Below are 27199 nucleotides of genomic sequence, written 5' to 3'. Positions count from 1 at the left end.
TCCTTCCTCCTGCAAGTGTCCCTGTGCTCTTGGATGTTGTCTGGGTGGAGGACATGCCGATACCCATTACCGCACTGCAATGAGGAGAGCGAACTCTATATGCTTAATGCAGTATTAATAGTACATTGATGTGATATAGATTTCTGTCACCCTCTATACTAGCAAACATCGCTTATCACGCAGGGATGACGGATGTTTATTCCCAGCCACTTAGCTCTGCATAATGGAATTGCAGCTGAAATATGGCGAGCAGCTCCCTGCCCGCGGAGCTGCAGCCCCTCTTGCTCCCGCTGCGCGAGGCTGTCCCGTGGGCTCTCCTCCAGCTACCGTGTCCTCCAGGAGAGAAGGAGCTGCTGTCCTCCCATCCATGGGATGAAGGGTGCAGGAGCCACCTCTCTCTTCCTGGGATCCGCACAAATTTGTGTCTTTCTGATTTAGAGGAGCAGGAGGGAAGAGCTGAGCTCAGCATCCTCCTCCCCTCCAGGCTGAGCCATGGAAGAAGCTGCACCACCCCATTTTCTCATGACAAAACATCAACTCTTTGCGAAGATGCTCCCCTATCTTTACACATTAACTCCAAGGCATTCTGGGCAGCACTAGGGTTCGCAGCCAGTCCTCATTTCAGCCATCCTCAGTGCCACCTGGAAAGTCAGGCAATGAGGAGTGACAACGAGAACAGAACAACCACAAAGCAATCGCAGAAGAATAACCTAAAATAGACTTTTCCTCCTGTTCTTTGGCACGTGGAAGAACAACCAAGTGGCACGTCTGCTTGGCAGATGCCAGCAGGAAAAGCGACAGGTTGTGATGAGTTTGCACCTCTCTACATTTGGAAATAAACAGATGAGAGGAGAAGAACATGGCTTGTTGTAGAACAAGCACTGTGGACACAACATCTGACGTGGGGATGGAGCTGTGTGGTTCTACACTATCCCGAGGTCGGGGGTTTGGGTAATGCCAAATAAGATCCAGTCTACCCACATTTGTATCCAGAAAACATCTATTGGTCCTTGTGGGCAGGAGATATCAGCTCAGTACAACAAATAACTCCTGGTCAGTGGAAAAAATGAAGGGAGCATCAGCCTGAAATAAGTTCATCGGTGGCCTTCAAGCTGTAGGTAGGACACCGTCGTCATCCCATGTGCTTCTTGGCAGTAAGCAGGGGCTGTTTAGCTTAGCTCCGTCTCCTGATGTTCAGGATTTGAATTCGCAAAATGGGTAATTATGAGTAGCTGGAGATCTTTGTGGTGAAAGACTGGTAATGTTTCTGAAGAAACATTTGGGAGGCTTGTTTTACTTTAACAGTAGTAATTATTTACCAGCACAGTGCATCAGATGCAGATTTGTTCCTGGATCTGCTCTCTGAAGCTGTACCCGAATGCCATGGCACAGTTGAGCTGTTCTGCTCCCTGGTTTTTCTCACCAGACAAACCAGGTCTCCTCGAGGACGTCACGCAGCAGTGAAAAAAAATCCAAAGCTCAGTGGAGGAAACAAACCTGGGTGGCAGAACATTTCCAGATCCCTTTCTGCCTTGCAGGGATGATGCTCAGCTCCCACTGGTGCTGAGAAGCTCTGCTCCTGGTGCAAGGGGCTTGGTTTTGGGTAGGGGTCGTTGGCAGATGCTGCCCGTGCTCTCCTCCTGCAGGGCTGAGTTTCCTCCTGGAGTGGTCTCGGGACCGCGACACATCCTCCACGCGGGTGGAGCAGCCGTCCTTCCGTAGCGTCCTAATGAGGGTTTTTTTCAACCTCATTTATTACAGGCTGCCCTGACATAATTACATATTTGAAGTTAGTAATTACATGTATTCATGCTAATTAAGTAATTAGATATAATTACACCAACTGTAAATACATGGTAATCGGCTAAAAAGAAGTACTTCAGAAAAAACAAGGCAAATCACACAATAAAAGCGCCATCAGCACTCTTTCACTCAGTACCCTGTCTTTATCTTGTATTTTCAATGCAGTTTAAAAGGAACATTGTGGTCATTTCAAAAATCATATTTTTTAAACAAATGGATTTCCTTACCTCTGCTTCTAATAGGACTTGGAAACAAAATGGGAAGGACATTTACAACCGTGGCATTTATCTTGCCACGGTTAATTCTTTTTGTTCGCCTAGTGTGTTTTTATTCATCCTGGGCATGAGAAGCTGGAAAGTCTGCAGCATTTCTATTTTTGGTCAGTTCATGTTCCCATTTTCATTAAAAACAACAAAATTAAGCCATATTCTGTTTCTTTTCTCTAAAAAAGAAAACCTAAACTACTGGTAGTGGAAAATGGATTTTTTTCTACCCCTAGGAATAAAGGGATTTGTCAAATATTATTCTCATGAAATATAAATGTGGAGCCGAGTGTGGAGTGACAGTAGCGCTCTGCTGCCCCGTGCCCAGCCTGGGGCCCAAGTACAGGCCTCGGTGCCTCCTTACACGCCTCTGCTCTTTCTCCAAACTTCTCTTTTCCTTTTCTGTCCTCTAACTCAGAAGCCCCAGGCTCTTCTCCAGCAGGACCCAGCGGAGTTTGAGACTCTTCTGCACTGGGGTTCCTTGCTGCCTTATGGCCTTGTCCTTCGTCATCCAACTGCCTGAGATACTTCTGGGGAATTTAATCTGAGCAGTTTTAAACTCATTTGTGTGTGTTCTGCTACTCAGCTCTGTGTCTCCTCATTTGGACTAACAAAGCCTGGCTTTCTGGCTCAGGTCTGAGGAAAAGCCCTGAATTCAGTGTTCAGCTACTGGCAGGTGGATGCGTTGGAGGTCCACGCAAAGACCTTCTGCCTCCAAGTTTCCTTTGCTCCTGTTTTATGTTTGCTCCTGATAGAAACTGCTCTGAGCCCCAGGTGCTGATGTGAATATCCTGCAAAAGATTTGGATGCTGAAGAACCCCTCCACGCTCTGGCTGGCTGCTTCCAGCGCAGATGTTGCAGGCTTCTCAAGAAAAGCACAAGCAACAAAACCCAACTGCTGCTGTCACCCCTGGGAGCAGAAATGGCCTTGCCCTGCACCCAGCATTGCCGTCTTGACCCTGTCACCGGGCTGCAACACCTACCAGGGGCATTCGTGTGACCACTGGGACTCGATCCAGCCTGCTGAACTCTCTTCAGCCTGCTCAGCTGCTTTTCCTTCTACTTACCTGGAGCTATTTTATGTTCTGCATCACTTCATCCAACTCTGAAAGAGCAAGTGGAAGAAATATCCCCTTTTTCCAGAATTTGGAAGCCCAGTCTGCTGTAGCAGAAGTGGAGGGATGACCCCACCTATTGCACTTACACTTTGAATTTCAACCTTATGCTCAAGGAGTCAATCCTCCAACCTTCCTGCCATGAAGATGCTACAGAAATGAGTTTTTCCTGCTGTCGTGGAAAGTCTGGCTATATCCATTTTATATGTCTTTAATTTTAAAGACGTTTGTAGCAACACCCGCAATCAGTGTGGCTGCACAGGCTCCAGCCCTGTGCAGGGAGGTGGTGCTGGCCGCAAAGATGTGGTGGTGGTGGCACATCAGGCAGGGACTTTCCTGGTGATGGGGATTCATTAGGAAGAGAAGTCCTCAAATCAAGCAGAGCATGGCTTTGTGCTGCTGATGTTGACCAGCCACCAGAGAGGCTGTTCTGGTGGAGGAAATACTGCCAGATACAGACATCAAGCGGTGATGCAGGACAGGGGCAGTGTTTTCTGATACAGAACCATCTGCTTGCTCCTCTGACCTGAAGGCTTCTCCTCTGGACACTTTAATCCCACCGTCTGTAGGGGCAGCAAACAAGGTTAGCCCACCTGGGGTGGGTTTTGGAAGGGAGCCTGTGTTGCATCAGCTGTCAAGCAGTGAACAATCGAGGTGAGGAGAGGCTCTGAGCTGACTCCTCCTGGGTTTGGAGCAGCTCTAGCACAGCCCTCGCTGCCTGGCAGCCTTGTCCCAACATCACATGGGTCGTCTGTTCCTGTCCAGCCAAAGTGATGAGGCTCAAAGTCCCTCAGCCTGGACCACAACTGCCCAAGGTGTGCATCACCTCAGGGAGGATGTACAAACGTGCTCCTGATGGTCTGTATCGCCTCTGTCCCTTGTTCAAGTACTCGTTACTACCTGCACCCTCCTACTATTCTTGTGGCACCCCTCAGCTCCCACGCACACGTCAGCCTCCCTGCACCCATGGGCAGGTGTGGGTTTTGCTGAATGCCCAGGCTGTTCCCCTGCTGGGCCCAAAGCCATCAAAAACGGTTGCATCTCTAGTTTCTAGAGGGTTTTCAGGCTCTGACAGCACAGGCATGCTTTTCACCCGTGCTATGGAATGAGTCAAGATGTGTTGCAGCAGGGCGAGAGAAAAGCACTCAGGCGGATGGGGGGTAAAGGAGGGTTTCATTCCCTACGTGATGGCTGTGTCCTCAGACATCAATGCTTCTCCATGTCCAGGTGCTCTCATTGACCCCGCAGTGCTCTTAAACCTGATAGAGGTGTCCTTGTCAGAGGAAAGGGAGCTCCGTTCATCAGCCACCGCTCCTCGTGCCTGGGACTGCGTCCCATAAAGGCGAGAGAGAGAAGCACGGTGCGTGACCTGAGATACTGCAATCTCAGGCAGTGCTGGTGCCACTGGTAACGAAGGAGGTTTCAGGAGTGTTCTCCTAATGGCTCGTTGATGGTGTGAATTATGGTGTGGGTTGCTTTAAAATAGCTCGTGTTCGTATGTGCATGTTGGTACATTTGTGGTACTGATTTCTTTTGGCCATCAGTTAAATGTTTATCTTGCTTTTAATGGGTTTATTGTGGCTTCTGATGCTTGGCTGCTGGGAAAGTTATCTGGAGGCTGGGGCACCTCTGTGCTCGTGGGGCCAGAGGGAAGGGTCTGTGGTTTGCTGTGGTCCTGGCAGTGGGGTACCCCTAAAGGCACTGGAAGCTCCCAGAATTTGCAGGATCTCATTGTGACTTGTTAACCTAACCAGAGTGGTTTTCAGGTTTATAATCTAGCTCAGAGGTGCATGGGGAAATCATCATGGTCAGACAGGAGATGTCTTCTGGTTAGAAGATTGAAAGCTCTCATTCTCTGTTCATTGTCCAGTTAAATTACAAGTCCTGATTAAAGATAGCTGCTAATGTTTAGGAATTGGGGCAGGCTTGCACAACAGCACACACAGCACTGAAGTTATTAGACAAGAAGTACAGCCCAGGATCCAACAGGGAAGTTGCGTAATCATCGGGAGAGGTTGAAAAATAACAAACTTGAGTGCTGATTTTGGGCTAAACAGATCAAAATACTTTGTTCAATTCTGAAAACCGCCGGAAGACCCACAAGATAAGATCTTCTCCACTTAAGAAAAATGTAGAAATAGTCATTCTTGGTTGCAGAGTGTTTCAGGGGGAGTGGGATGGCTGCCAGCAGGGCCGGTGGCATGGGGGATGCTGATGCTGCATCGAGGTAGCGGTGGCACGAGTGGGTGCTCTTCTCACTTGCACCCAGGTACTTCTGCTGCTGTGCTCCTGAAGGCCTGACCTGGAGCATCCCTGGTGCGCCGTGGTTTAGCATAAAGCACTAGCCTTGTTGAACTCGGCATGGTTTACCGATGTGAGCCGACCACGCTGAGAACTCAGCAAACCCATCGCCTTGTGGAGCTGACGCAAGATTTGTGTGCGAGTGTCTTGAGGTGAAAAGTACATTGAATTCACAGTGTGTAAGGATTGCTCCTGATGCCCTGGCTTGTCTCCCATTAAGGCAGGGTTTATTGCATAATCCATTTTCACATTCCTGCACGCTTGTTCCTAACCAGGCTGCGGGTTACCTAATGCTGAACCCTGTTTGAAACTGCTCTTCACGCCCTCTCTCCCTGCCCTTATCTGAACAGATCTGTTTAAGAGACAGAAAGAGAGACTCAATGAGAGCATGAAGATGCCTGTATGTACCACATCACCGCTCGGACTGTCCTGCTGTCCGCAGCTAAGCATAGTCCATAGTGGGTGCAGTACCCAGCCAGCGATGCTCTGCAGCTGGGCGTAGACTTTTCCTGGTGTTAGCTCCAAGTTTGGGTTTGTGCTGATGGTGCAGCAGTTCTCCAGAGCAGTCATGCGTCTGCAGAAATGTCACACCTTCCTTTCAGCCCTACTAACCTATTTTTCTCAATGATTTGGAGCACTGAGCCTAACGGCTAACACGCCTACCTATTTATATATATATTCCATATGATATATGTTATATAATACATACATTTGATCTTCTAAAAATATACCACTTTATAGCATTTTGGTACCTGCTCTTATATCGCTAATAGATTTAAAAAACTTTAACATTAACTTTCGCTGTCCTACCACTATATCTCCTTTTCCCCCTTTGCCAAAGAAAAGGGATTTATTTTACTCGTTTCCCTAAAAGCATCTCTTAAATTCAGGATGAGCAGTCTCTCTGACTCCTGTAAGTGTGACTAGGAGAGAAGGCAGCTATGTCTCCTACGTTTATATGGCAAATTTGCAATTAGAAGAAAACACTGGAACAAAATGACTTCAGCCCTGGTCTCCCTTCCCCCAGCCTTCCACCTCCCTTTTGTAGGATTAAGCTGAGCTAATCCTCAGATGAGCAAGATCTTTGGGAACGCAAAGAAGCGAAGTAAAACCAAGGGAGAAGAAAGAAAAATCCTTCACACTCACCACTAATAAGGAAATTACTGGCGTCCTACATTATGAATTGGATGAATTTTTAATGGTTAGAAATGCAGCTGATTTATAATGCATCCATCCTGGACTGCGGGGCCTGTCGCCAGCTAATAAATAAATGACAGGGCCTTTGTATTAAAAGTATCAGTCATTTTACATCTCTGCACTGTAATTGATGTGGAATGCCGAGCAGGGGGAAATGATGGCCACCATGTGGGTGCCAAAGCAAAGGACCTCGTGCCACAAAACATAGCTGAGGTCTCGATGCAGCAGAAGGCTGCAGCCCGCTCTCCGAGCCTTCCCTTGGACCAGCCACAGCTTCTGCTCCACCCCATTGCTCGCAATCCACAAGCCAAAAAGACATAAAGAGCTTGGCAGAGGGCTCCACAATTTTGAAATTGTCATTTTAAGCCTAATTCCGGGCTGTGTTTAGTGTGCCGTTCTCTAGAACAAATTTGCCCCCGGACAGCATGAGATCCTCCGTCTGAGGCGACTCCCCGAGGCTCCCTTCCTACGTTGGAGGGAGATGGGATGCTCGGTGCCCTGTGTCCAGCACTTTGTTCGGGATGAGGGCGATGGCACCGTCTGCTCTCTCAGTGCTACTAGCTATCCACGCAGCCAGGGTGGGACTAGCTCAGAGGCAGAGATCAGCGACCATGAGATCAGTGAGACCATGCGAATCCCACCACAGACATTCACAATTGGGGCTGCTGTTAAAAATAAATCCTGGGCAAATTCCAGAGGTGGGATGGGACCGTCCTGTTCTCGTGCCAGATCCCAGCAGAGCCCAGATGTCAGGGGAACCTCGCTGAGAGCAGAGCAGGGAGCTGAGTATTTGGGAGGTGGGGTGTATTTGAGAGGTGGGGTGTATTTGAGAGGTGGGGTATATTTTCCCCTATTCTTAAAGGAGAGAAGGGACCCGGCATCCTGCACTTCCACTGCTTCCTGAAAAGATGCGTTTCTCCTTCCAGCCCAACAAGGGGCTGCCAAGAATCTTCATCTCCATTTTATGGACGAGGGAAAGCAGCTAGAAAGACATTGATTTGCTCAAGGTCACGCTGGGTTGCTGACAGCCAGCAGCCAGGCCCACGTTCAGCCTGCTGGACCACGGCGCGTGTTTGAGACACCGCCCGAGGTCCTTTCACAGCCAGGCTGGTGCCAAGTGCAGGCAGGAGTTTAGATGGACGAAATAGTTCTTGGGGCTGTACATAGCAAGTCAACAAAACGTGGATTCTGAACTTTTCATTCTCCTTTCCAGGTAGATAATCTCTTTCCGCTTTCATGGGGGGCACGCTACAGCCTAACACGTTTCTGCTTTCTCTGCCAACTAATTCTGAAAAGATCTTCCCTTGGAGACCTCCTAGGAGCTGTGCTGACCTCATTCCACCTAGGCATTGCCTCCTGGCCTCCTTGGTCAGAGTTTTGCTGGGCTGGGAAGAAAAACAGTTATTTTTTTACCTTGGCTTTAATTTCTGGCTGATGAAGCTGAGCGGGGAGCCTGGGATACAAACCTTGCTGCCCGAGGACAGCATCGCTCTCCAGCATACAGACTTTCATCTTGACCTGGAGGAAGGAAGTGCTTATTGGCTTATTTATTACATTTCCCCATAGTAGCGTAAATATTATATCTATGAGAGATATGGATCTTATGAATAATATAGAGATTTGGACTAAGTAATTGCTATGCTTTTTAATACTAAACATTCTCGGCATCAAGTAGTATTAATGATCTGTCTTGACATGGTCTCTGCAGAGGACAATTGCAAACCCCAGTTCCGTGAGAATTTGAGAAACTGGGGGAGAAATCCTAATGTGTTCATCCCCTCTGTTTCCTTTGGGACACTCCGGAAAGAGTATCCTGTCTGTCGGTTTATGTTTTTTTCCCAACTCTCCCTAGACCCTCCAAGGATGGGAAGGCTGAGTGAGTTCTGGGAAAACAAATCCCTTTCGTAGGCAGGCTGGGTTGGGCTGTCAGAGGAGACAACTTCGGGAAGAAATGTAATACAAGGATCCTAGCAGCTCCTTGTGGTCGCTGGATATTTCTGGAGGAGTAAAATGATTAGTTACAATGATATGGCTGATTTCGGGTGGACATAATGATATTCTCTGTCTCTGCCCATGAAAGCCTGGTCTCTTTTCTCTAGCTTTAATCTGAAGCTCTTCTTTCCACCCGCTCTCTGAAACCCTTGTGCAGCCCTGCTGCTGTGTGCTATTAAACAGGTGGCTGCATTATTATGAGAAACCCTTTCTGAAGTCCACTCGTTAATGCTTTGGAACCTTTTGGGATTAATTTAAGACATTAATAAGTATTAACACCTAATATTTCTTAGCAGCTACATCACTGCTGGGGGCACAATAGCATGACAGCAATTGTGGGCCGTGCTGTGGCTCATTTTGAGCATCACATCACCGTTTGCAGGGACAAGTAGCCTGGCTGGCTGCTCCCTCCTGCTCCTGAGCTGCTGTTCCCTGTAGATGTGCTGGGTGCTGGTGCTACGGCTGCAGAGCCGGAAGGCCTCTTTGAATTAATGGAGCTGTCTGAGAAGGTTATGAATGCCTTTTCACTTTCTTTTCGCCCACCCCCCAAACATAGCATTTCAAGCCTTGAATCAGGTTGTTAAGCTTTTTCGTTCCTCTCTTTCGAGCTAAATTTCTCTCTAAAGTCGTATTGTTTCCTTCTTACACCGTCACCCTTTTAACAACAAGGAGGGCAGGGGAGACCTGAGGTCTCTCTACCTGCCCCGTGGCCCGTGTTCTCACATGGTCAGTCCAGGGGAATAAGCGTAGCGAAGTCTTGCTGACCTCTGTGGGCTGTGTTGAGCAGGTAGTGTGGGCTCAGGTGTTGCTCTGCTGAAGGAATGGTAGCTCATTAACACTCTGTGCCCTGCAGACAACTTTTATTGATCAACAGCTTCTTAATCAAAAACTCTATCACAGTTTACTTCGATCATTCTTTTCCATCTCGTCATCTCTGGAGAATCAGGCTGGCTGAAGTTAATGTACTCGTTACGCGGTGGGGAAACCACCGCCGCAAACTGGTATGTAAATCTCGGGTTTTAGGATGCTTTGTGTCCTCCCTCCCGTGCTTAGCAGGATGACTGTAATGAGTGCATATTCCTCCACTCGACAGGGAGGAGCAGGCGCTGGGAGAGTTGTGCTGAGCTGGCTTTGGACCTGCCTGGATGGCTGTGCTTACCTCCCAGCTCGTGTGGAGCCCAGGCCCCCCACATCTAGATCTTCTCAGTCCTAGAGCAGCAGTGAATGCCACTGCTGTCACGCCCAGTTATCCCACCCTGTTGAAGCAGCTTTATGGATTGGCCTCTGTTGGTGATAGTTTGGGTGATAAGGGCTTTCCTGCGAGAGACTGAGAGCTCAGGACAGCACATTTTGGGAGACGTGAGCTGGGCGTGGGAGGCAGGAGGAGAGCTGGGTGCCAAGCCACGACGGCAAAGTCTGTGTAGCTGGACCATGCCTTCAGCTTTTATTTTCTGATGATCTGTGTGCCATTTATATATAGATGCAGAAGTGGTGACCTAAAGCAAATGTAGGACGCTGAGTCCCCTATCGAAACAGATCTCAGCACTCCTGAAATCAGCACCTTGGGTATGTTGCTGCCGGCTGTTTTGCTGACAGTGGGGGCCATGGCTGGAAAGCTGCTCTGGGAATAGGGGCTTTGCTCTTTTGGAAACAGTCAGCTCTGTGGGGAGGGGAAGCAAGGGAGCTGTGCGGGAGGTGGCAAAACTCTTTGCCAGCACTTGCTGTGCTTCTAATGGCAAGCTCTGAGAAGTGGCAACCCAGCCTGAGCAGGGTGCACAGGGAGGTTTAGTGAGGGAAGCCTTGAGACAGGCGTGCTGCTTGTTCCTGCCCCTCCAAACTTATGTTCTGGTTTCGCTTGATGTCCTGATGTGATTCATTTTCCTTTTGTCTTTTAATATTTGCTGCATAAAAACATTCTCCTTGATCCTATGCGCTATCACAGCTACGTATTCTGTGCTGGTTATGGTGTTACAATGACCTAATTTGATTGTGGAGGGTCGTGTCCTGTATAATGTTGTCTCGTTTTCTCAGTAGTCAATACAAACTCAATCTTGTTTTCTTTGAAAAGAAAGGAAATGGGGGCAGGAGCTGAGCATCCCCGGCCAAGCTTATACCTGCAGCCCTTCCCTTGTTGCCTGGCTGTGAGACGGCGATGGCACGTGTAGTTCAGCCTGAATGGGACCTGCAGGCGCTTTTTTTTTTTTTTTTTTTTCTCCTGCCAGTACTGAAGGGGAGAAAGGATGGAAGCTACAGCAGAGAAAGGCCCCCATTTATAGATGCTGGCACCTCTGATATGCCTCAAGGAGTCATTATCCCAGCAGGCTGGACTCTCTCTTGATGGAGCTTATCTCCGGAGGGGAGGGTTAGCTGTGTCTCCCCGTGGGACCCGGGTGAGTGTTTAGCTTTCTCATTTTGCCTCCAATTAGATGCTCGGTCCTTTGTACCTCCGTGTTCCACCTGCACGTGCCGCGCCTGCCTCCAAGACCCTTCGCCGCCGTCATTTATGAGTAGCTCAGAGGGGAAAAGGAGGGTCTGCTCTGTTTGTGTGCTTCATTTGCATGCGAAAGAAGCGTGTCATTTCTGAGGAGGTGGCAGCAGCCTGGCTCTCCTGGCCCTTCTGGGCTCCTCCAGGGCGGCTGTGACAGCTCCATCAGGGCTGCGGTTGGGCGAGCAGTGGCAGGGCTTGCTCAGGAACTGGCAGCGTCGCGGTGTTTTTGCAGGGCACTTTCAGAAGAAGGTGGTTTTGCAGCAGCTCATAAAGGAAGTGTCAGTCCAGTGTTTGATCTGTAGGGGAAAAAAAAAAAAAAACACAACAAAAAACCACACCTGCTTTTGCAAAATTAAAATTGCAGCAAGTACTTAGCTCTCGGCTCGCGGACCATCTCTGCCAGCTGGGAGTGCTGGGGTGGCAAATTTCTCACTGGTCATTTCATTGCTCTTTTTTTCGTGGGTTCTGGACTTTCTTCCTTAGTTCTCGGGATAGGCTTCGTTCTCATCCCTACCTCCTCCTGTCCAGTTGGGCAATCACAGGGCTTTCAATTAAAAATAGATTCATTGTGGTGACAGAGCAGGAGTCAGAGAGGCTTTGGCTGGCAAAACAGACCGTTACTTTGCAGCTTAAGATACAAGTAGAGTTGAATACTTGAGTCAACAGTTCCGTGCTCCTGGTATGCCACCAAGCAGGCTCCCTTGGCTTGGGCCAAGGATTTAGTGGTGGTGGGAGGAGGCAGAGAAGCAGAAGCATGGCAGTGACCTGTTTGGCTGGGGAAGGACCGTGAGACCTGTACCGTGAGCTCGAGGGCAGGGAGATGGGAGCAGGCTGGGCACTGGCCACTCACATCCTCCTCCTTGGCAGGATACCAGCTTTCCATGGACCAAGCATCTGGCAAAAGCGAATCAATGCCCCTGATTTGTTTGCAGTTCTGAAATATTTAATCAACGAATCAAACACGAAGTCTCTTTAAGAAGAGACTGGCACGCGGCAGCTGGCTGAGCGTTGCAATCAATGTATCCGCTGCGGAATGCTTCCTGGAGAAATATTACATCCTCTCTCATTTACTTGATGATCTTTAGGGTGAATCAATCAAAAGATGCTGCACACAAATAGTTCAGCCTGCGATCCTGTGGGTGTCCATTAGAGAGGCATTTGCTCCATGTTAATGGACCCGTTGATTAACAAACAAACCATTGTTTTTTAAATAGTAAGCTGTTACCTGATGGCAATTGTTAGCATGGGTGTTCTGCTGCCCCACCTCTCCTACACATAACTTATACCCTGTGCCAGCACCGGGAACTGCTGCAACAAAACCCAGGTCTGCACAACCAGGGAAAAAAGCATTGATATCTCCCAGGAGCAGGTATCAGAGGTGGACCTTCCCAAGGGGCTGGAAAGGACTGAGACCTTCCCTGGACTCAGCACGGGAATTCAGCGCTGTGTCGTGTTCCCTGCACACACCTGCGTTGGCAAGTGCTGACCTATTGGGCTCCGACACAGTCTGAAGGTCTCACCCTGACATCCCCAAAAGGTCACACCCAGCAGATCCTGAGGGATCAGGCTTGGCTTTTCACCAGGCTGAGGCCATGAAAGATTTTATTTGTTTCTGTAAAGCCTCCAGCCTGCTGGAGCAATTGTACGTTCATTTCTTTTCCTTATGATGTGGACATTTTCTAAGTCTCCACTTTCTCTGGGTGAAAAATTTCCCATGTTGTAGCATTAGTTCTTGCTTTTTGGATGGTAGCGTGGCATGAAAACTCGGCACGAGGACTGTCAGTTTAAGCATTGGAAGATCAGGATGATCTCCACTGCTTAGAAGATACCTTTATGCCTCGGAAAGCCATGGCCGTTACAGAGAAGCGATCGTGCTGCAGGGCTGACTGGCACAAAAGGACACGGGTGGTCACCGTGGCTTGTGCTAAGCCTTGTGCTGGTATCTGCCAGCAGCTGCTCATCTTCTGCAAAGTGTGTTTGAAACCTCGGTGCTCAGCCAGGGACTGCAGGGGCATCTGCTCCCCCAGCCTGGCGGTGCAGAGAAGCTGCTGGTCGATCTGGCAGGCCATGCATTGCTTCAGCCCTTCGGTGCAGAGGGCACTGGGTCCCCCGTGGCACTTGTTTAGCTCGGTCCCTTTATTGCTACGAGCCAACTCACCCAGAGCCGTCCTTCCCACAGCTGGTGGGAGTCAAGGCGAGGAGGCAGTTAGTGGATTAGGGCAGCAGAGTGAAAACCATTTGGCGTTTCTATCCCGATTCTTCTGGGTGCCTTTAATTAGCATGATTGCTCAGCACACGATTTTGCCATGTTCTTTAGCTCCCCTGGTTAGAATAATTATTCCCCCAGCTCCTTTTGTTCCGATTCCTGATCGCTTACAAAGTCTCCCGTTAAAAGCCATTAAACCCGTAATGTAAAGCGAGAGTAAATGCTCAGCAGGGCTGAGCTCCCAGCCCCACACGTGCGTGCTCACGGCTCCCGTGCACCGCTCCGCGTCCCCCTGCTCCCTGCCACGTGCTCCACGTACACGCTGCCCACGGGCCAGCCCACGCGTCCTGCACACAGCAGCTCCCGCTTCCTTCTGGCACTTTCCGGCAGCTCTTGCTTCGAGGAGGACGTGCCCTGCTGGGGTGATAGGCAGGACTTCTGCCTGCTGCATGACGGATGGTGGAGGAGAAGAAAGAATGCGTTTTTTTAAGTAGAGCTGTCTCCCTTTTTCCCAAGCGTGCAGTCCTCTGGTGGAAGGAAAATGAGGTTTGGGCAGTTAAATTCCCAGAGTTTTCTGTGTTGCAGTGCCTCCCTGTCTGCAGGTCTGAGAGCTCAGCCCCTTCTCTGTCCCTTGTCTGTCCTGAGATGTGATCAGCACGTGCCGTGATACAAGTGGGACAGACACAAAGGCTCACACGGAGTTGTAAGGTGTGAAATGAGATTGGGCTGCAGTGCTCTAAATACCTTGTACGTTTAGGTGACTCGATGAGAGAGACTTCGTTTCAGACCCAAAATGAAACTGGGTCAAAGACTGGTCTGGCAGTCGTGTAGTTTATTAAGCTTGGATCTGACTGCCAGAGCAAAAAATTCACTGCTAGGCTGCTTGCTGGAAAAATCTTACAAGAAAGAAAGCCTGGTCTTTCTCCCTCTGAATGGAAACGCCTCATTTACAGACGCCGCGTATTTGGGGTTTGGCCTTCATTTGCTGCCCTGCAGTGATGGGCAGGACCTTGCTGCTCTGCACAGCTCCTTGTGTGCTGCAGGGAGGAGTGAGGGTCTCCTGGCATGGCAGACACCAGAAGTTACCCTGGGTCGGCAGTTCGGGGGCTCCCCACCCACCTCATCTCTCATTGCTGGCAGCACTGAAAAGGGTCTTTCTGGGTTTTCAGACCTTCTCTTGCAAATATTTGCTGAGTTCCACGTGTTTTGTGGGAGCGGTGCCTTTTCTCCCCTCCTGCAGAATGAAGTCCACCACAAATATCAGCCACTTTTTCAGTTGGTGCTACCAACAGTGTTCCCTAGGAGCAGCATGATCCTAGCACCAGCTTGTGTTCCTCTGCTTGCTGTCCTCTCTTCATCTGGTGAAAGCTCAGTCCTAGGAGTGCCCTGGGGTGCATGTTTGAGAGCTTCCCACGTGTTGGCAGGTACCAAAACCTGGTCTTGAAGGAAGCTATGGAGTCAGGATCTCCCATCTTAAAAGCTTAATAATACTCTTCTAAGATATTTCGGTGCAACTTGTTCTAAGAACCATCTAGTGGGGCAATTATGAAGGAAAGAAGAGTTGTGGTGGTAGCATTCATTTCCAAAACAATCAGTGGAGTAGGAGTGCTGGAGAAACACAGATGCAGGACAACAATACCAGACAGCCCTGAATCCAAACAGCTGAAAAAATCAGCAAAACCTCATTCCTCGAGGCTCCATGCTGCTCTCACAGTGCTTTTTTGCCCTCAGCTCATCCTCTTCCCATTTACAACTCCTCTGTAGCGCTCTGTGCCTCCTTGCCTGCTGGGATCCCTAGCGCTCCTCAGTTTCCAGCCTTGATTTGCAAACTCTATTAAATCTTCTTTCCCAAAGGAAGCTTGTCCTGACACGTCAGGCTCTTGGGCTTGTACTGCTCCTGGGCTTCCTGGAAGGCAGCTCTGGCCTTTCCAGATGAAGTCAGGTATTGCTGGAGCAGATGGCAGACTAAAGAGACCTGAGCGAGCGAGAATTTATTCTGGCCCTTGATCAGCTCCTCTGCCAGCCTCATCTTCGCTGAGGAGCAGGAGAGCATCGTCGGAGCCGTCTGGTCCCAGCTGCAGGCTGCAGAGCTCTGCGCTTTCCTACCCACCGTATGCATCTCCTTTGGTGTCTGCGCTCGCGTCCTGACCATCTGGCTTTATTGAGCTCTCCTGCCCCCTTCCAGGCACCAGGTCTCAAGGACAGGACGGGACCCAGGAGCTGGGGCTGTTCCCTGTGTATTGCTCGCGCCCTGGCATCGATTCCTCTGGGGACCTCGGACAAACTCCGTTCCCATCCCGTGCCACAGTTTTGCCATCTGCGTAATGAATACAACAGCTCCTGTCTCCCAAGGGAACGAGCGAGGCGTAACAAATTAATGTTTATGAAGCGCTCCCCGGCTGAAAAGAAGTTTGCAACGAGGCTGTCGCTGTTCTAACTCAGGGGCTTCCTTTGCGGGTTGGCTCTTTGATGTGGCGATCTGCGGTACCGGTGGATCGGCTGTACAGTAATTGGAATTAATCAGCAATTACGGAGCACGAGCCCGACCAGGTTCTTTCTCGGCGGATGTTCATTGCTGAGCAGCGTAGTTGGTGGTTTCAATAGCTCCGTGTAAAACGCTCAGGGTAACTCCTGCTATCTAAAGCGGCTGGGGAACAGAGGGACGCGATTACCTGTCAGGCAAAGTGGAAATGAGAAGCTCTTGCGAAACGGTGCACAGCTCTTAAATCGTCAGCACTCCGAGGGCCAAAAAAAAAAAAAAAGTATTTGAAAACCAAAGTGATATGAAAATAAGGTATTACTTGATGGGATGGGATCTTTGATGCTGGGTCCTGTGGGCTTTGTGGAGTTCAGAGGCGGAGGAAGAGCATGACTGTGAGAAATGGGGATTTACGGAGGCAGGGAGACACTGTTGATGCTCGAGTCGGTGAGAACTATAGAGGGGAAGGCTCCGTGACGTACTGGTGCAAGCACACAGAGGGACAGGGGCAGAGTAGCCTGATAGCACCCAGTTTATAAGCTACCACCAAGCTCTCAGGCATTTGGAAGCTTTCCTGCAGCTTGTTCTCATGGCTGGCCTGGAAACCTCAAGAGTTTTGCCATGCACCTTTGTATGGCTGTTGGTGTCATGATGGACAGAATAAGGCATCCTCTTTGCTCAGAAACCTTCACCAACCCTGTACAATTTAACTGAGGTGTGGCTAACCTCTGCATGTTATGGTGGAACTTGTTGGGTGCCCAGCCCGTCCCCCTTCCCTGGTCCTCCTACAAATAATTCCACATACTCTGGCTTCAATCTAATGAAAACAAAACCGAGGAGGCCCAACTGATCTGGCTGCTTTCCATCATGCAGTGGGCCTCCAAGTAGCTTTAAATAGCTGCACCTCTGTGCAGTCTGGAGGAAAGCATAGGCTGTGCCTCTGGACAGGGAGGATAGCTTCAACTCAAATCACAGGGCATCTCAGATGCTGCAGCAGGCCTAAAAATAGCCTTTTTATTTTGTCCTTGGTCTTAAATAGACTTTTTTGTATTTTTCTTCCTTTTTTATTTTATTTTATATCTTTAAATTTTATACCCTGGTAAGCACTTTCCCACTATGGGGCTTTTCCTGAGGGGAATTGTGGGGGAATCTTGGAGCTCTGCCTCCCGAGCTATCAGGCTACATCGTTTAGTATCTTGGAACTCCTCCATCCATGAAGGAGTTCCAGAGAAAACAAACTTGTGATCCCAGCTAATATAGAAATGGCTCACATTAACGGCAGCAACAGCAGAAATGCTACGGATGCTGGAATTCCTCCGACCAAGGGTTTAATGAGTCTTACACAGTCTTACAGAGTTTATTGCATGGAAAGCCATGAGCACTGCCCTTTTCTCAAGGAACATTGTTCAGCTGTTGGGTGTCTGCAGTGTTGTCCTATCCCTTCCTTAGCTTTACTTAAGCATAAGAGAAACTTGTGTGGAAACGGGATCTTCTGGATCCATTTGCTTCTGCTGTTTCTCTTGCTCTTAGCCCATCTCTTCCCTTTCCTGTTCTCAAAAACATATACGGTGCCTCAATCCTCTGCTCATGATTTTGGGTTGTGGAGAAGATGAAGATGCCACAAACCATAGCTAGAGCTCCACCTAGCACATCCCCAAGAGGTCTCCAGTGGTGTGAGATCTCACTGACTAAAGTGGGAGACTCTAATGTGTGAGGTTAAGCCATGGAAAATGAACAACAATACAAGGTGAGCTGCTGTGCAGGGGGATAAGGACCCTGTTTCCGTGAAAATGAACAGCCATAAGCACATCTATAGCTCAGAGAACCTCTCTGTGAACCTTAAAAGTGTTGTTGTCTACTCGAAGATCTGCTTGAGGTCTGTGTATTGGCGTGAAATTCATCTGCGGGCTAAAATGTCTTGCAGTTCTCCACTGTGGTCAACAGTGATGAGCTGGTGTAAGTGAGAGGAGGGCCAGGCTGTTTGATTTGAGATGACGTGCTTGTCTGCAGCTGAGAGCTCTGTGGAGAACCTCGTGGTGTGCCTCTGCTGGGCTGCTGTGACCTGCCTTGTCGTGGCAAGCGAAGCCTCAGGCTGGGCTACTTCTCACCCTGTTACGTGTTGAGGGGAGAGAAAGAAAGAGGGTTTAGTATCAGAGCCCTGCAGATGAACCCAACCGTGGCAGGAAACCTGGATTGCTGCGTTGTGTTCCCCTTCGGTATAGATATAGCGGTCCTGGCTTTGACTAGATGGATGGTTGTTTCGTTCGCTCTGGGTGCGGTCCAGGCTTGATGGTTTTCATGCCTCCTTTGATGCTATTCATACTTCGTATCTGTGCATAGACAAAGATAACATACACTGGTGTTGGAGTCTCCTATTGCTTTTCCTTTATATCTCAAATTCTGCTGTAACATAGAAGAGACATCAAAGCTCTGTCACTCTGTCTGGATAGCAGTGTTGTGTTTGGCCAGCTTGTTGCCCCTAATTTGCTATTTTTAATTAATCCATTCTTGCCAGGCATTGTATGACATCCCGTTACTTTTCTCACCCATTCCCACAGCAATTTATGCTGCTTTTTTTTCTAAGAGCAGTTTCTACCCATGGGTTTCAAAACTGGGCTGTCCCACTCCTGTCGCCGAGGTGGATGGGGCTGCCGTGAGTTGTGCATCATTTCTGCGTCATTCTCTTGCCTTCTGCACGCCCCATTCCCTGATGTTCTTCTCACGTGGCCTGGAGCAATCCCAGGCAAATGTTTGAACAGTTGCAGTTTTACTGGAAAGCAAACAGTGATGGCGAGGTGAAATTTTCTCTTTTGTCTCCTTAGTCTTGCTGTAAGTCAGCGCAGGCAGGGCGTTCCTTGCAAGGTGCTGTCCGTAGGCTGGATTGGGTATGTGCATGGGGAGGAGTGGCTGAGACTCACCAGTCAGGGTGTTGGGAAACTCAAGACGGCTCTGGAGGACTAAGTGGATGGCCAGGGTTGAAGACAAAAACTGATTGCATGGTTTGGTTGCCTTCAATCTTCTTGTCCTTTCATTGCCACATCCCCCAGCCTGCTTAGAGAAATGCCCCATGTGCCCTTTCCATCTCAAGCTGTTAGAGCTGCGCAGCAAATCTGAGCTCATTCCTCCTCCCCTGTTCTCCAACGCTCTCCATACATTTATTCCACTCCCATACCATGACTATTAGGAAAGACAGACAGCATAAAGTTTTAATATAAAATGTGTTCTCCCTAGAACAGGGACAGGCGCAAAGTTTAATCTGTCAGACCCTTCCCAATTTTGTAGGTGTTTGGAGTACTTTTGCTTTGAATCTACAGTGGTTTTCTATTTTTTATTTTTGTCAGTTCTTTTTTTTCTTTGGTTGTTTTGTTTGGTGATTTTTTTATTATTTATTTTTTTAACCTCCTCACTATTTTCAGGCTTATATATAGGAGCTTCCCTCCAAATCTGCAACCAATATCAAAGATAGTATTTTTTTTCTCCCAGTTTTCAACTGGCACTGACAAATGTGAAACTTCACAAAAAGAATTATTTTTAAGATTTCCCCAACCTTCCAAAAAGGTGAATGCTTTTTTTTGTTGTTGTTGTTATTTTGGGGGGAGGGGGAAAAGGGGCAAAACAAACAAACAAAAAAGCCCATTCTTTAAGAAATTTCCAAACTACTATTTTATGATCTAAAAACTTTGATAGTGGAAAGATTACATTTGTCATTGCAGAATCCAAACTCTGAACCTGTTGAGATTCACCCATTCTAACCCCGGACATCTCAGCGAACATCATCCATCTCACATCTGATAGTGAAACGTAGCAAGAGCCTTGTTGGTTTCTGCTCCATACAAGAGAATGGGGGTGAAGGTAGCAGTACAGTATGGGAGATAGCAGTGAGGAAAGAGGAATGGTCAGTCAGGCAAGAAGCATGTTTTTTTTTTTCAGATACTTTGGGAACTTTAATAAATCAGGAAAGAATGCCAAAATGAACGATGCTTCATTGTTTTCCCAAGTCATCAGTATGTGCATTCAGCCCCCTAGGTTCAGAAATAGAGGCTATCCTCCTGCCACGTCCCTCATTGTCCCTCACTAGCGACTGCATGTCAGTTATGGGATAACCCTTACCCCAGTCCCACCCCACAAACACCCTGCCGTCAACAGAGGTCCCTGCAGCTGGGATTCTGAGCTTAGTGTTGACAACCAAGAGCAAAGCCCTTGGCATTCCCAGCCTTAAGTCTTGCTGATCTTTCACATGTCCCTTTGCCGAGGCTGTGTGTCCCCAGTGGGTTTTTAGGTCTGTTGCACGTGGTACAGCAGAAGTGGAATTGCCTTAATTTAGCAGAGCTAAGAAATGCAAAGAAAATAAAGCAGACGGGAGTGCTCCTCTGAGATACTTGATATTGTTGAGTATAGACTTTCCCAGCTATCCTTTGGTGACCATAAAGTATATTTATATTATGAAAAACAAAACAGGATAAATAGTGACGTTCAGGGATGCCATGTTTATTTGTCTCCCAGTGGCTCTGATAAGAAATGGACTAGTTTACATACACTTTTCAAAGCATCAGCACTTTAAACTCTGCTTTGGCTCTGAGAGTTGAGCTAGGCTTTTTCTCACTACTAGTGATATTTCAGCACTTGGAATTTGCCTATGAATCTTGTTCATGACACATGAACTGAAGCTGAGCCTGTCTTACTCTCCCCTGTGGATTAGTCCATCAGGGCCACTGAGAATAACAGATAGTTTTCCCCAAACAGGTTTAAGCAGTTCTAAACCAAACAAACAGCTTTTGTCTGCATCCTCAGGTTCATCAAAAGAGGCATGTGTCTGATGAGCTGATGGAACAAGATAGTACAGAAAAGAAAGAGAAATAGAAGGGTAATAGAAGAAATAAGAAAAAAAATCTGTCTGGTTCAGATTAATTTTCCATTCCTAGCCTAGTGGAAGGCACTTCTCCTATTGAGACCAATTCACAAGGACCTCCAGGCTGCTTCATGCTGCCCTAATGATGCCAGACTGGGGCTGACTTACCTGATGTGTCGAGGATCCTGTGACCGTATGAGGAACAGGAACTTTTCCATTTTTTAGAGCAGTCACATAGCTAAGGAATCCCATTAATTTTCTTGGAAAAACCCTTTGGGTCCATAAGAATTTGGGACAGATTAGAGCAATCCCGTGGCTCCTGCCATGTGTGCCTTGGGCCTGGCATCTCAATGGCTTTGCACTGAGGATTTTGAAAACTGGTGTAAAAACCTGTTATGTTCTACATACCTGCTCTGAGCCAAGAGCAACTTCACTGCAGCTTTAGCAGCTGCCTTCAGTGACATCTGCCTATTCCTGCCATGTCTCATCCCGTTCCACTGGGATGGACTCAGTTGTAGAAATACTACTACAAATGGGTGTCTGAGGAAGTAATGTAAAACTGATGAGCTGACACCTGAAGAAAAACACGACTATTTTCTGCAAGAAACTTGCAGGATTTAGCACAAAAATAGGATGTATTTAGCAAAGAAGGATTCCCTCCTGGGGTCCTACCCAGTGTTCCACAGCAGGTTTGCTCCCTCCAGCCCAGAGAACTATTCTCTCACAAGTCCTGAAAGTTTGCATCTAACTTCAGGAAATAATGTTCATCTTCAGTAGTGAAGAACATCGAATAATTTCTATGTTAGAAACATTAGAAACCCCCAGTAGTGGGTTTCCCTGGCCACAACATCCTAACGCAGGGGCATTACGAAGAGATGGTTAATACTGTCCTTGAAAACATTATGTTTGCTCACTAAGTTTGCTGTGACTGAAGGAAGGTGGATGCATGTGTTCTCTGCTCCACTTATTTTTCCTTTTCATCTGGCCAATATTTCTGGAAAATCCTAAACCTTCAAATTACTTCTAAAGATGTGGGGTTGTCCAAGAAGAAGTTGCCTCTAGCATTCCAGGTATCAGGGCACATGGGACAGCCGAGGCTAAGGAAGTCTCAGGGGTTGTGAGAGTCAGGTCTCCCCAGCCTCGTGATGGTACCCTTTTGCTTCAGAAATGTTAAGCCAGAATACATAAACTATTAGAGAAGAGTAAGATATAAGAAGGATCCTCCACTTTCCTCACTCCCTGTCTAGAAGGAAGGGTGGACTAGATAGGAACTAGGACTTTTCCACCCTTGGTTAGTGGGAACCTCTAGGAGAGAGTTGTTCCCGGTTCTCCATCCAGACTGCTTGCATGCCCCTTATCCTCAGAGCAGTCGTGCCTGCATGCACCAGGTGAAATGATTGCCTGGTCCTGGTGGAAAGAGAGAGCGAGATAGCCCTGCCCAGAGAGGGCATTTTGGCTTTAATTTAACTGCAGCCGTTTGCTGGTTATTCATTTGGTTCTTTTTTAATAATTATATGTGTGTCGATATCTCTCTCTTTTTTTCTAGTTTTGCTCTTTTTTGTTTTTTCGTTTACTTTATTTTGCTTTTTTCTTTTTTCTGTTTTTTTTCCCCCTTTAGGTTTCAGAGAAATTATGTTGAATCCAATAAGCCTCCCTGGACATTCCAAACCTCTTAACCAAGGCATTTATGTTGAGGATGTCAGTGTTTATTTCAGCAAAGGACGTCATGGCTTTTAAAAACTCCTTAAAAGTCCCTGTTCTGATGTCAAGTTTATAGGCTGTGCCCTCAAAATGGTGGGAAGCAGTAAGCGTGGTCTGTATGGATTGAGGTCTCCTCCTAATAGGACTCTACAGCCCTGCCTGTACACACGTTAAAGCCAACTGAAACTGTGGTTTTCTGTCACCAGATAACAGGGCTGTTCTTTCCTCCAATGGTCGCTGTGTTCGTTAAATATTCCTGCAAGGCACAACAGCAGCAATGAGAGCAAATAAAGAAAATTAAACTCAATTGAAAGGAGTCATCCTAATAACACAGTAAATAATTGTACTTTTGCTTTAAAATAAAACACAAAACAAAACCAACCAAGCCAACCAAACTGACATCTTTAGTCATGTCCTCCTCCCTGCTTGGAGTTTTCCTTGTAAGCTTGTGTCTTCGCAACACCCAGTGAATGCCGCCATCACCTCTTACTGTGGCACCGCGATGGGAGGTCTCCCAGAGCGAGCTGAGGCGGGAGCCTGGAAGAAACTAAAGCAGAACGAAGACTTTTGGTAAGAGCAAAGGCAGCCCCGCTCCCAGTTCTTGCACAGAAAATAATGTTGGAAGGAATAATAACGGAAAGAAAATCTTACTTCTCTGATGGGAAGAGGATGTGGTTATCTTTGAAGTGCACATATTCTAGGAGGCTTTTTTTTGTCTGTCTGTCTGTCTGTGTGTTAGAGCAGCTCGTTGGATCTGACTATATCGTTGTCGTGCTCTGGTCTCTCCCTGCTGCTTGAGTGATGAGCTTTATCTGAGGAGGTGCCTGGACTTCCCGCATGGATGGAGAATCCATAGCGCAGGAGGGTCCGTGTCCTTGCCAGGACTAGGGCAGTAAGCAAAGTGGAAAATCGTATCAGGCACACGCAGGTCCCAGTTGCTGGGCCTTTTCCAGCCCCATTTAGCTCTCCCCTGTACTCCCACCCAAGTAGAGATTGATTGTAACCCAGTCACGTTCCCAGAACGATCAGCTCGAGGCAGACCGACCGAAGGGGAGGAAAAATAAGTATTCTGTTGCTTCTTCTGTGGCATAAACAGGAATATCGATCTTGTTCTCTGGCCGGTATTTGTATTCTCTCCCCCTCTCCCTTCCCACTTTTGTCTTACTTCATCCAAAGCCTCTCAGATGGAAAAATAAACCCTTTGATCCTGTCCTCAAGAGAAGTCAGCTGCCCTCGTGGCAACTTGCAGGGTTTTCCTTGGACTCTCTGGATGTCACGTGTATGGGGAAATACAGATTTGCTCACACATATCGGTGAAAACCTATAAGCAAAGAGGATTTTCTCTAGAGAAAATACAAAATCCCGAAAGCTTCAGGTTTGGCCAGATCCTTTTCGGAGAAGAGTATTGAACCAGGAGCTTGCTCACCAGCCACTCAGCTTTTCTTGCCTTCTTGGTGGCCCGAGATGACCTTATCACTCCAGGGATGTCTGCAAATCACCAGCCCTGAGGGGTCGCTGCCACTGGAAAGAGTCCTGGTCCCTGTCCACCAGAATTGGGCAGAAGCCTCAGAATGGGATGTTCTGCTTCTCCCTGCCTTTACACGTGCCCTACGTGAACCGCCCTGGAGATGGCCAGGAGGTTTTTTAATCAGCTTTCTCATAGGGATGTCCCCGGGAATGTTCCATTCTCTTGCTTCTTTTCCTGGTTCACTCACTCAAAAAGGTAAAGTGCAATAGAAGAGTACGGGAGAAACGGTGGCAGATTGCTTTAAGTTAACGGACGTGCCGTAGGGGGGCACCTGCGTTAGGACGAGGAGGCCTGGTTCGGGTTGGATCACTTCAGAAACCACGACCAAACTCCAGCAATGTTTCCTGCCCGCATCGGAGCTGGAAATGCGAGAGGTGCACCGCGAGGGAGGAGCCGCGGCCATTCGTTACTCACACCTCAATTCTGCGGATTCACGGAGTGAGGAGGAGCTTCGCGAAGCGTGCGAATCACTGGGTGCTTGTCTGAACTGAATTCCCCATCTCCTGGGAGTCGCCCACCCGACCTGGGGATGTCTCGTCCGTCTGAACTGTCTCCTCTCCCTAGCACTGTTCAGGGGACTCTGCTCTCAACTGTGTATATCAGTCGTAGAGACACATCCGTGGGCCTGAACCAGAAGCCTATACCCAAACACCCTAGCAGAGGAAGGGTTGAATTTTGCAGCTCAGGTCCATCTCTGCTTAGAAGAAATCCTCCAGACCGTACAGCATAATTTAAAGCAGTTCTCCCCACTGTGATCGATGTCTCAATTTGTTTAACACCAGTTACAGTCTCTGGTTCCTTACTGCTGAAAACGAAAGCCAGTCATGGCCGTTTCCGATTGGTGGCTTTAAGTAGCAAGTCTAAGGATGTTTTTTTTCTTTTTTTTTCTTTTTTTTTTTTCAATTTTATTTTATTTTTAATTATTGTAAATCATTACCTCATATTCTGTCAATGAGACTCCTCCATCTTTGAGCATTCTTATCTTGCCATAACTATCATCCTGTGCTAATGGGAAATGGGACGGTCCCTTTTCACAGAGACTATAGGGGTGTTCAATGTCTAGTTTCTTAATAAACACTTTATTTTCTAACGAAACAGCTGCATCAGGTCTCTTCTTTGAAGACAAAATAAATAAACATTCACAATGACACGTCCTATAGTCCACTTCTTCACGAGATGTTCCACGTGTGGGGAGCCTGGTTTGTTTGTATCTTCGGGAGGGTGCAGAGGGTGGGATTTACGGTTGTGGTGTGAACATTGCTCAGGTGTGGCTCTTGCTCCTGTATCTCTGCTGCTGACCTCGGTTGACAACCTGTTGGGTTTTGTAGCTCAAAATGGTCAAGGTGGTACTGCTGGGAGATGGTGGTAGGGTTTGTCAAGGCAAGCTTCGGCACTCAGCGGAAGGAGTTTTATTAGGAGCCTTATCTCTCAGGGAACTAAAAGGTTGATGTGGCTGCAGTGCTCATTTCAGAACATGCTGTTGCTGCTTGGCTATGCAAGTTGTCCTCTTGTTTGCGTGTTGGACTGTTGTCCCTTTATTGGGGACAATTATCCTATTAAACTGGCAAGGATACGTGTGATGTAGAGGCAGTGGGGTGCCAGGTGAGTGGCAGACTTTGGTTTCTCCTTGAGCGTTCACATAAGGATGGTTGGGTGCTCCAGGGGTAGGGAGGAGCTGCTTTGCAATGTGCAGGGCTTGGCTCGAGGATGTGTCTTAGAGGCTGTGTCTCGTGTCTGTATTGTCCCTGGGAGAAGTCATTTCTGTGACTTAAAGCTTCTGTGCCAACCTGCAGGTGACGGCGAGCATAAGGCTGGGGACTTGTTTGAGTTGATGTTGGTGGATGGTGCTGGAACCGTCATGGAAAGTTGGTGAGAAATTTGATGAGCAAGCTAAAAACTTGTTCCAGCATCTTTCTGTTGCTGTAACTTCCTGGCATGAATTTCAAGCAAACGTCTCAAAATGACACTGAGTGCATTTCTGCTTGTTTTTCCCTTCTGATAAGAATGTCTCTAGAAGCGATTGGGTGTTGTTCACAGGACGGATGATGGCTGAGATCTTTACTTTTTTAGGGATTTCTGCAATGCCTGGGATGAATGTTTGTCTCCTGATGTACAACCTTATACATCTGCTGGCCAGCTGAGATGCATTGGATTTTGTCCTTGTTTCCCTCTCCTTTTTCAGATATGGGAAGCAAACATGGGTGTTGGAAGCCCTGCCTTATCTTCCCCACCACACCAGGGTCTGTTATCAGGTCTCACAGCCCAGCGACACTGCGAACAAAGGTTGATTAACGAATTACATAGGCTGCTGGTGTTTCAGGACAACTGATTCCCTGGGTATGAGTTCCCCTGACGGTTATGATGCTCAGTTCCCAAGGAGCTAGCGTGACTATGCTCCAGGGCTGTGATATGTGTTGTGGAGAGGTTGGGCACTTGTTTCACCTTGTGCTTGCTTCTTGGTCATCTCTGTTGCCTGATGTACAAAGGCTCCATGCTCTTCAAGAGAGCCAGACCATGAGTTGATATTGCTGTTCTGCTCTCCCTTCCCACACTGGCTTCAAATGGCTCCTGAATTATTTGCAGAGCTTATTACTGAAGGAGTTGGGTACTGGTTTGGTAGGGCGCAGGCAGTGGTACATATCAGCTCCTCCCGAAAGTCACGGCCCTGCCTTCTCAGGTCTTGTACAATGTGACCCCTGCATGGGATGAGCAGAGAAGTGATGTTTTGTTTCCTTGTGTTTTGACTCTAGAAAGATGGAGTCATTTTTAGCTCCATGCCTGGAGTGAGTGTGATGGGCATGGTACAATTCTGGCACAATACCTCTCTGTGCAAAGGTAGCACTGTGTGGCTTGGCAGGACCTTGCGCTTGGACTTGCTGCAGGCGAGCGTTTGATACTTGTGATGCTGAAGGTCATGATCAGGGTACGTTGGCCCTGCTGAGTGCTGTGAGTCTCCATAGCTGCTTATCCAAGTTGCACAGGATGAGTCTGGATATTTACTGCTCTTCTGTTTATTTAGATGTGCTTTTAAGAAGTCAACCCTTCTTTCACAAAAGGCTGTAGCTTCTTTTGAAGGTGGTAGTCTTCCCACCACCAGGTCTTTGACCTTCCCAGCACGTGTTTGTGCCCTGCTGGTAGGGGAGGACACCAGGGCAGATGTCTCAGGAGCTGTGGACAGTTGGAGGAAGGTGCTTCTGCCGTGTCAGCAACCTGCAGCAGTGCATCACCACTCTGCTCCAATTTGTACCCAGAGAGAGCTGCACATCCTCAGGGTTAA

The 27199-nt window shown here is 48.0% G+C and overlaps 1 protein-coding gene across 11 annotated transcripts in view; it reads left to right on the top strand.

Annotated features, from left to right (window-relative positions):
* The window catches only part of NTRK3 (neurotrophic receptor tyrosine kinase 3), a 207439-nt gene that overhangs the window by 104603 nt on the left and 75637 nt on the right, over positions 1-27199 (top strand). Inside the window, exon 13 of one of the 11 annotated variants that reach the window (XM_083849721.1) lies at positions 22240-25017. The exons of 9 other annotated variants lie outside the window; for them this stretch is intronic. In XM_083849721.1, the coding sequence (XP_083705847.1) occupies positions 22240-22430 (191 nt within the window). In that variant the 3' untranslated portion in view covers positions 22431-25017. Of the gene's footprint in view, positions 1-22239; positions 25018-27199 lie in introns of those variants that run through there. One more of the 11 variants, XM_083849722.1, reaches the window with a different exon arrangement.

The sequence above is a fragment of the Anser anser genome (assembly GCF_964211835.1).
Source record: "Anser anser genome assembly, chromosome: 10".
Lineage (NCBI taxonomy): Eukaryota > Metazoa > Chordata > Aves > Anseriformes > Anatidae > Anser > Anser anser.
Note: the sequence above shows the minus strand (reverse complement) of the source record. Positions and strands in the feature narration are given on the sequence as shown.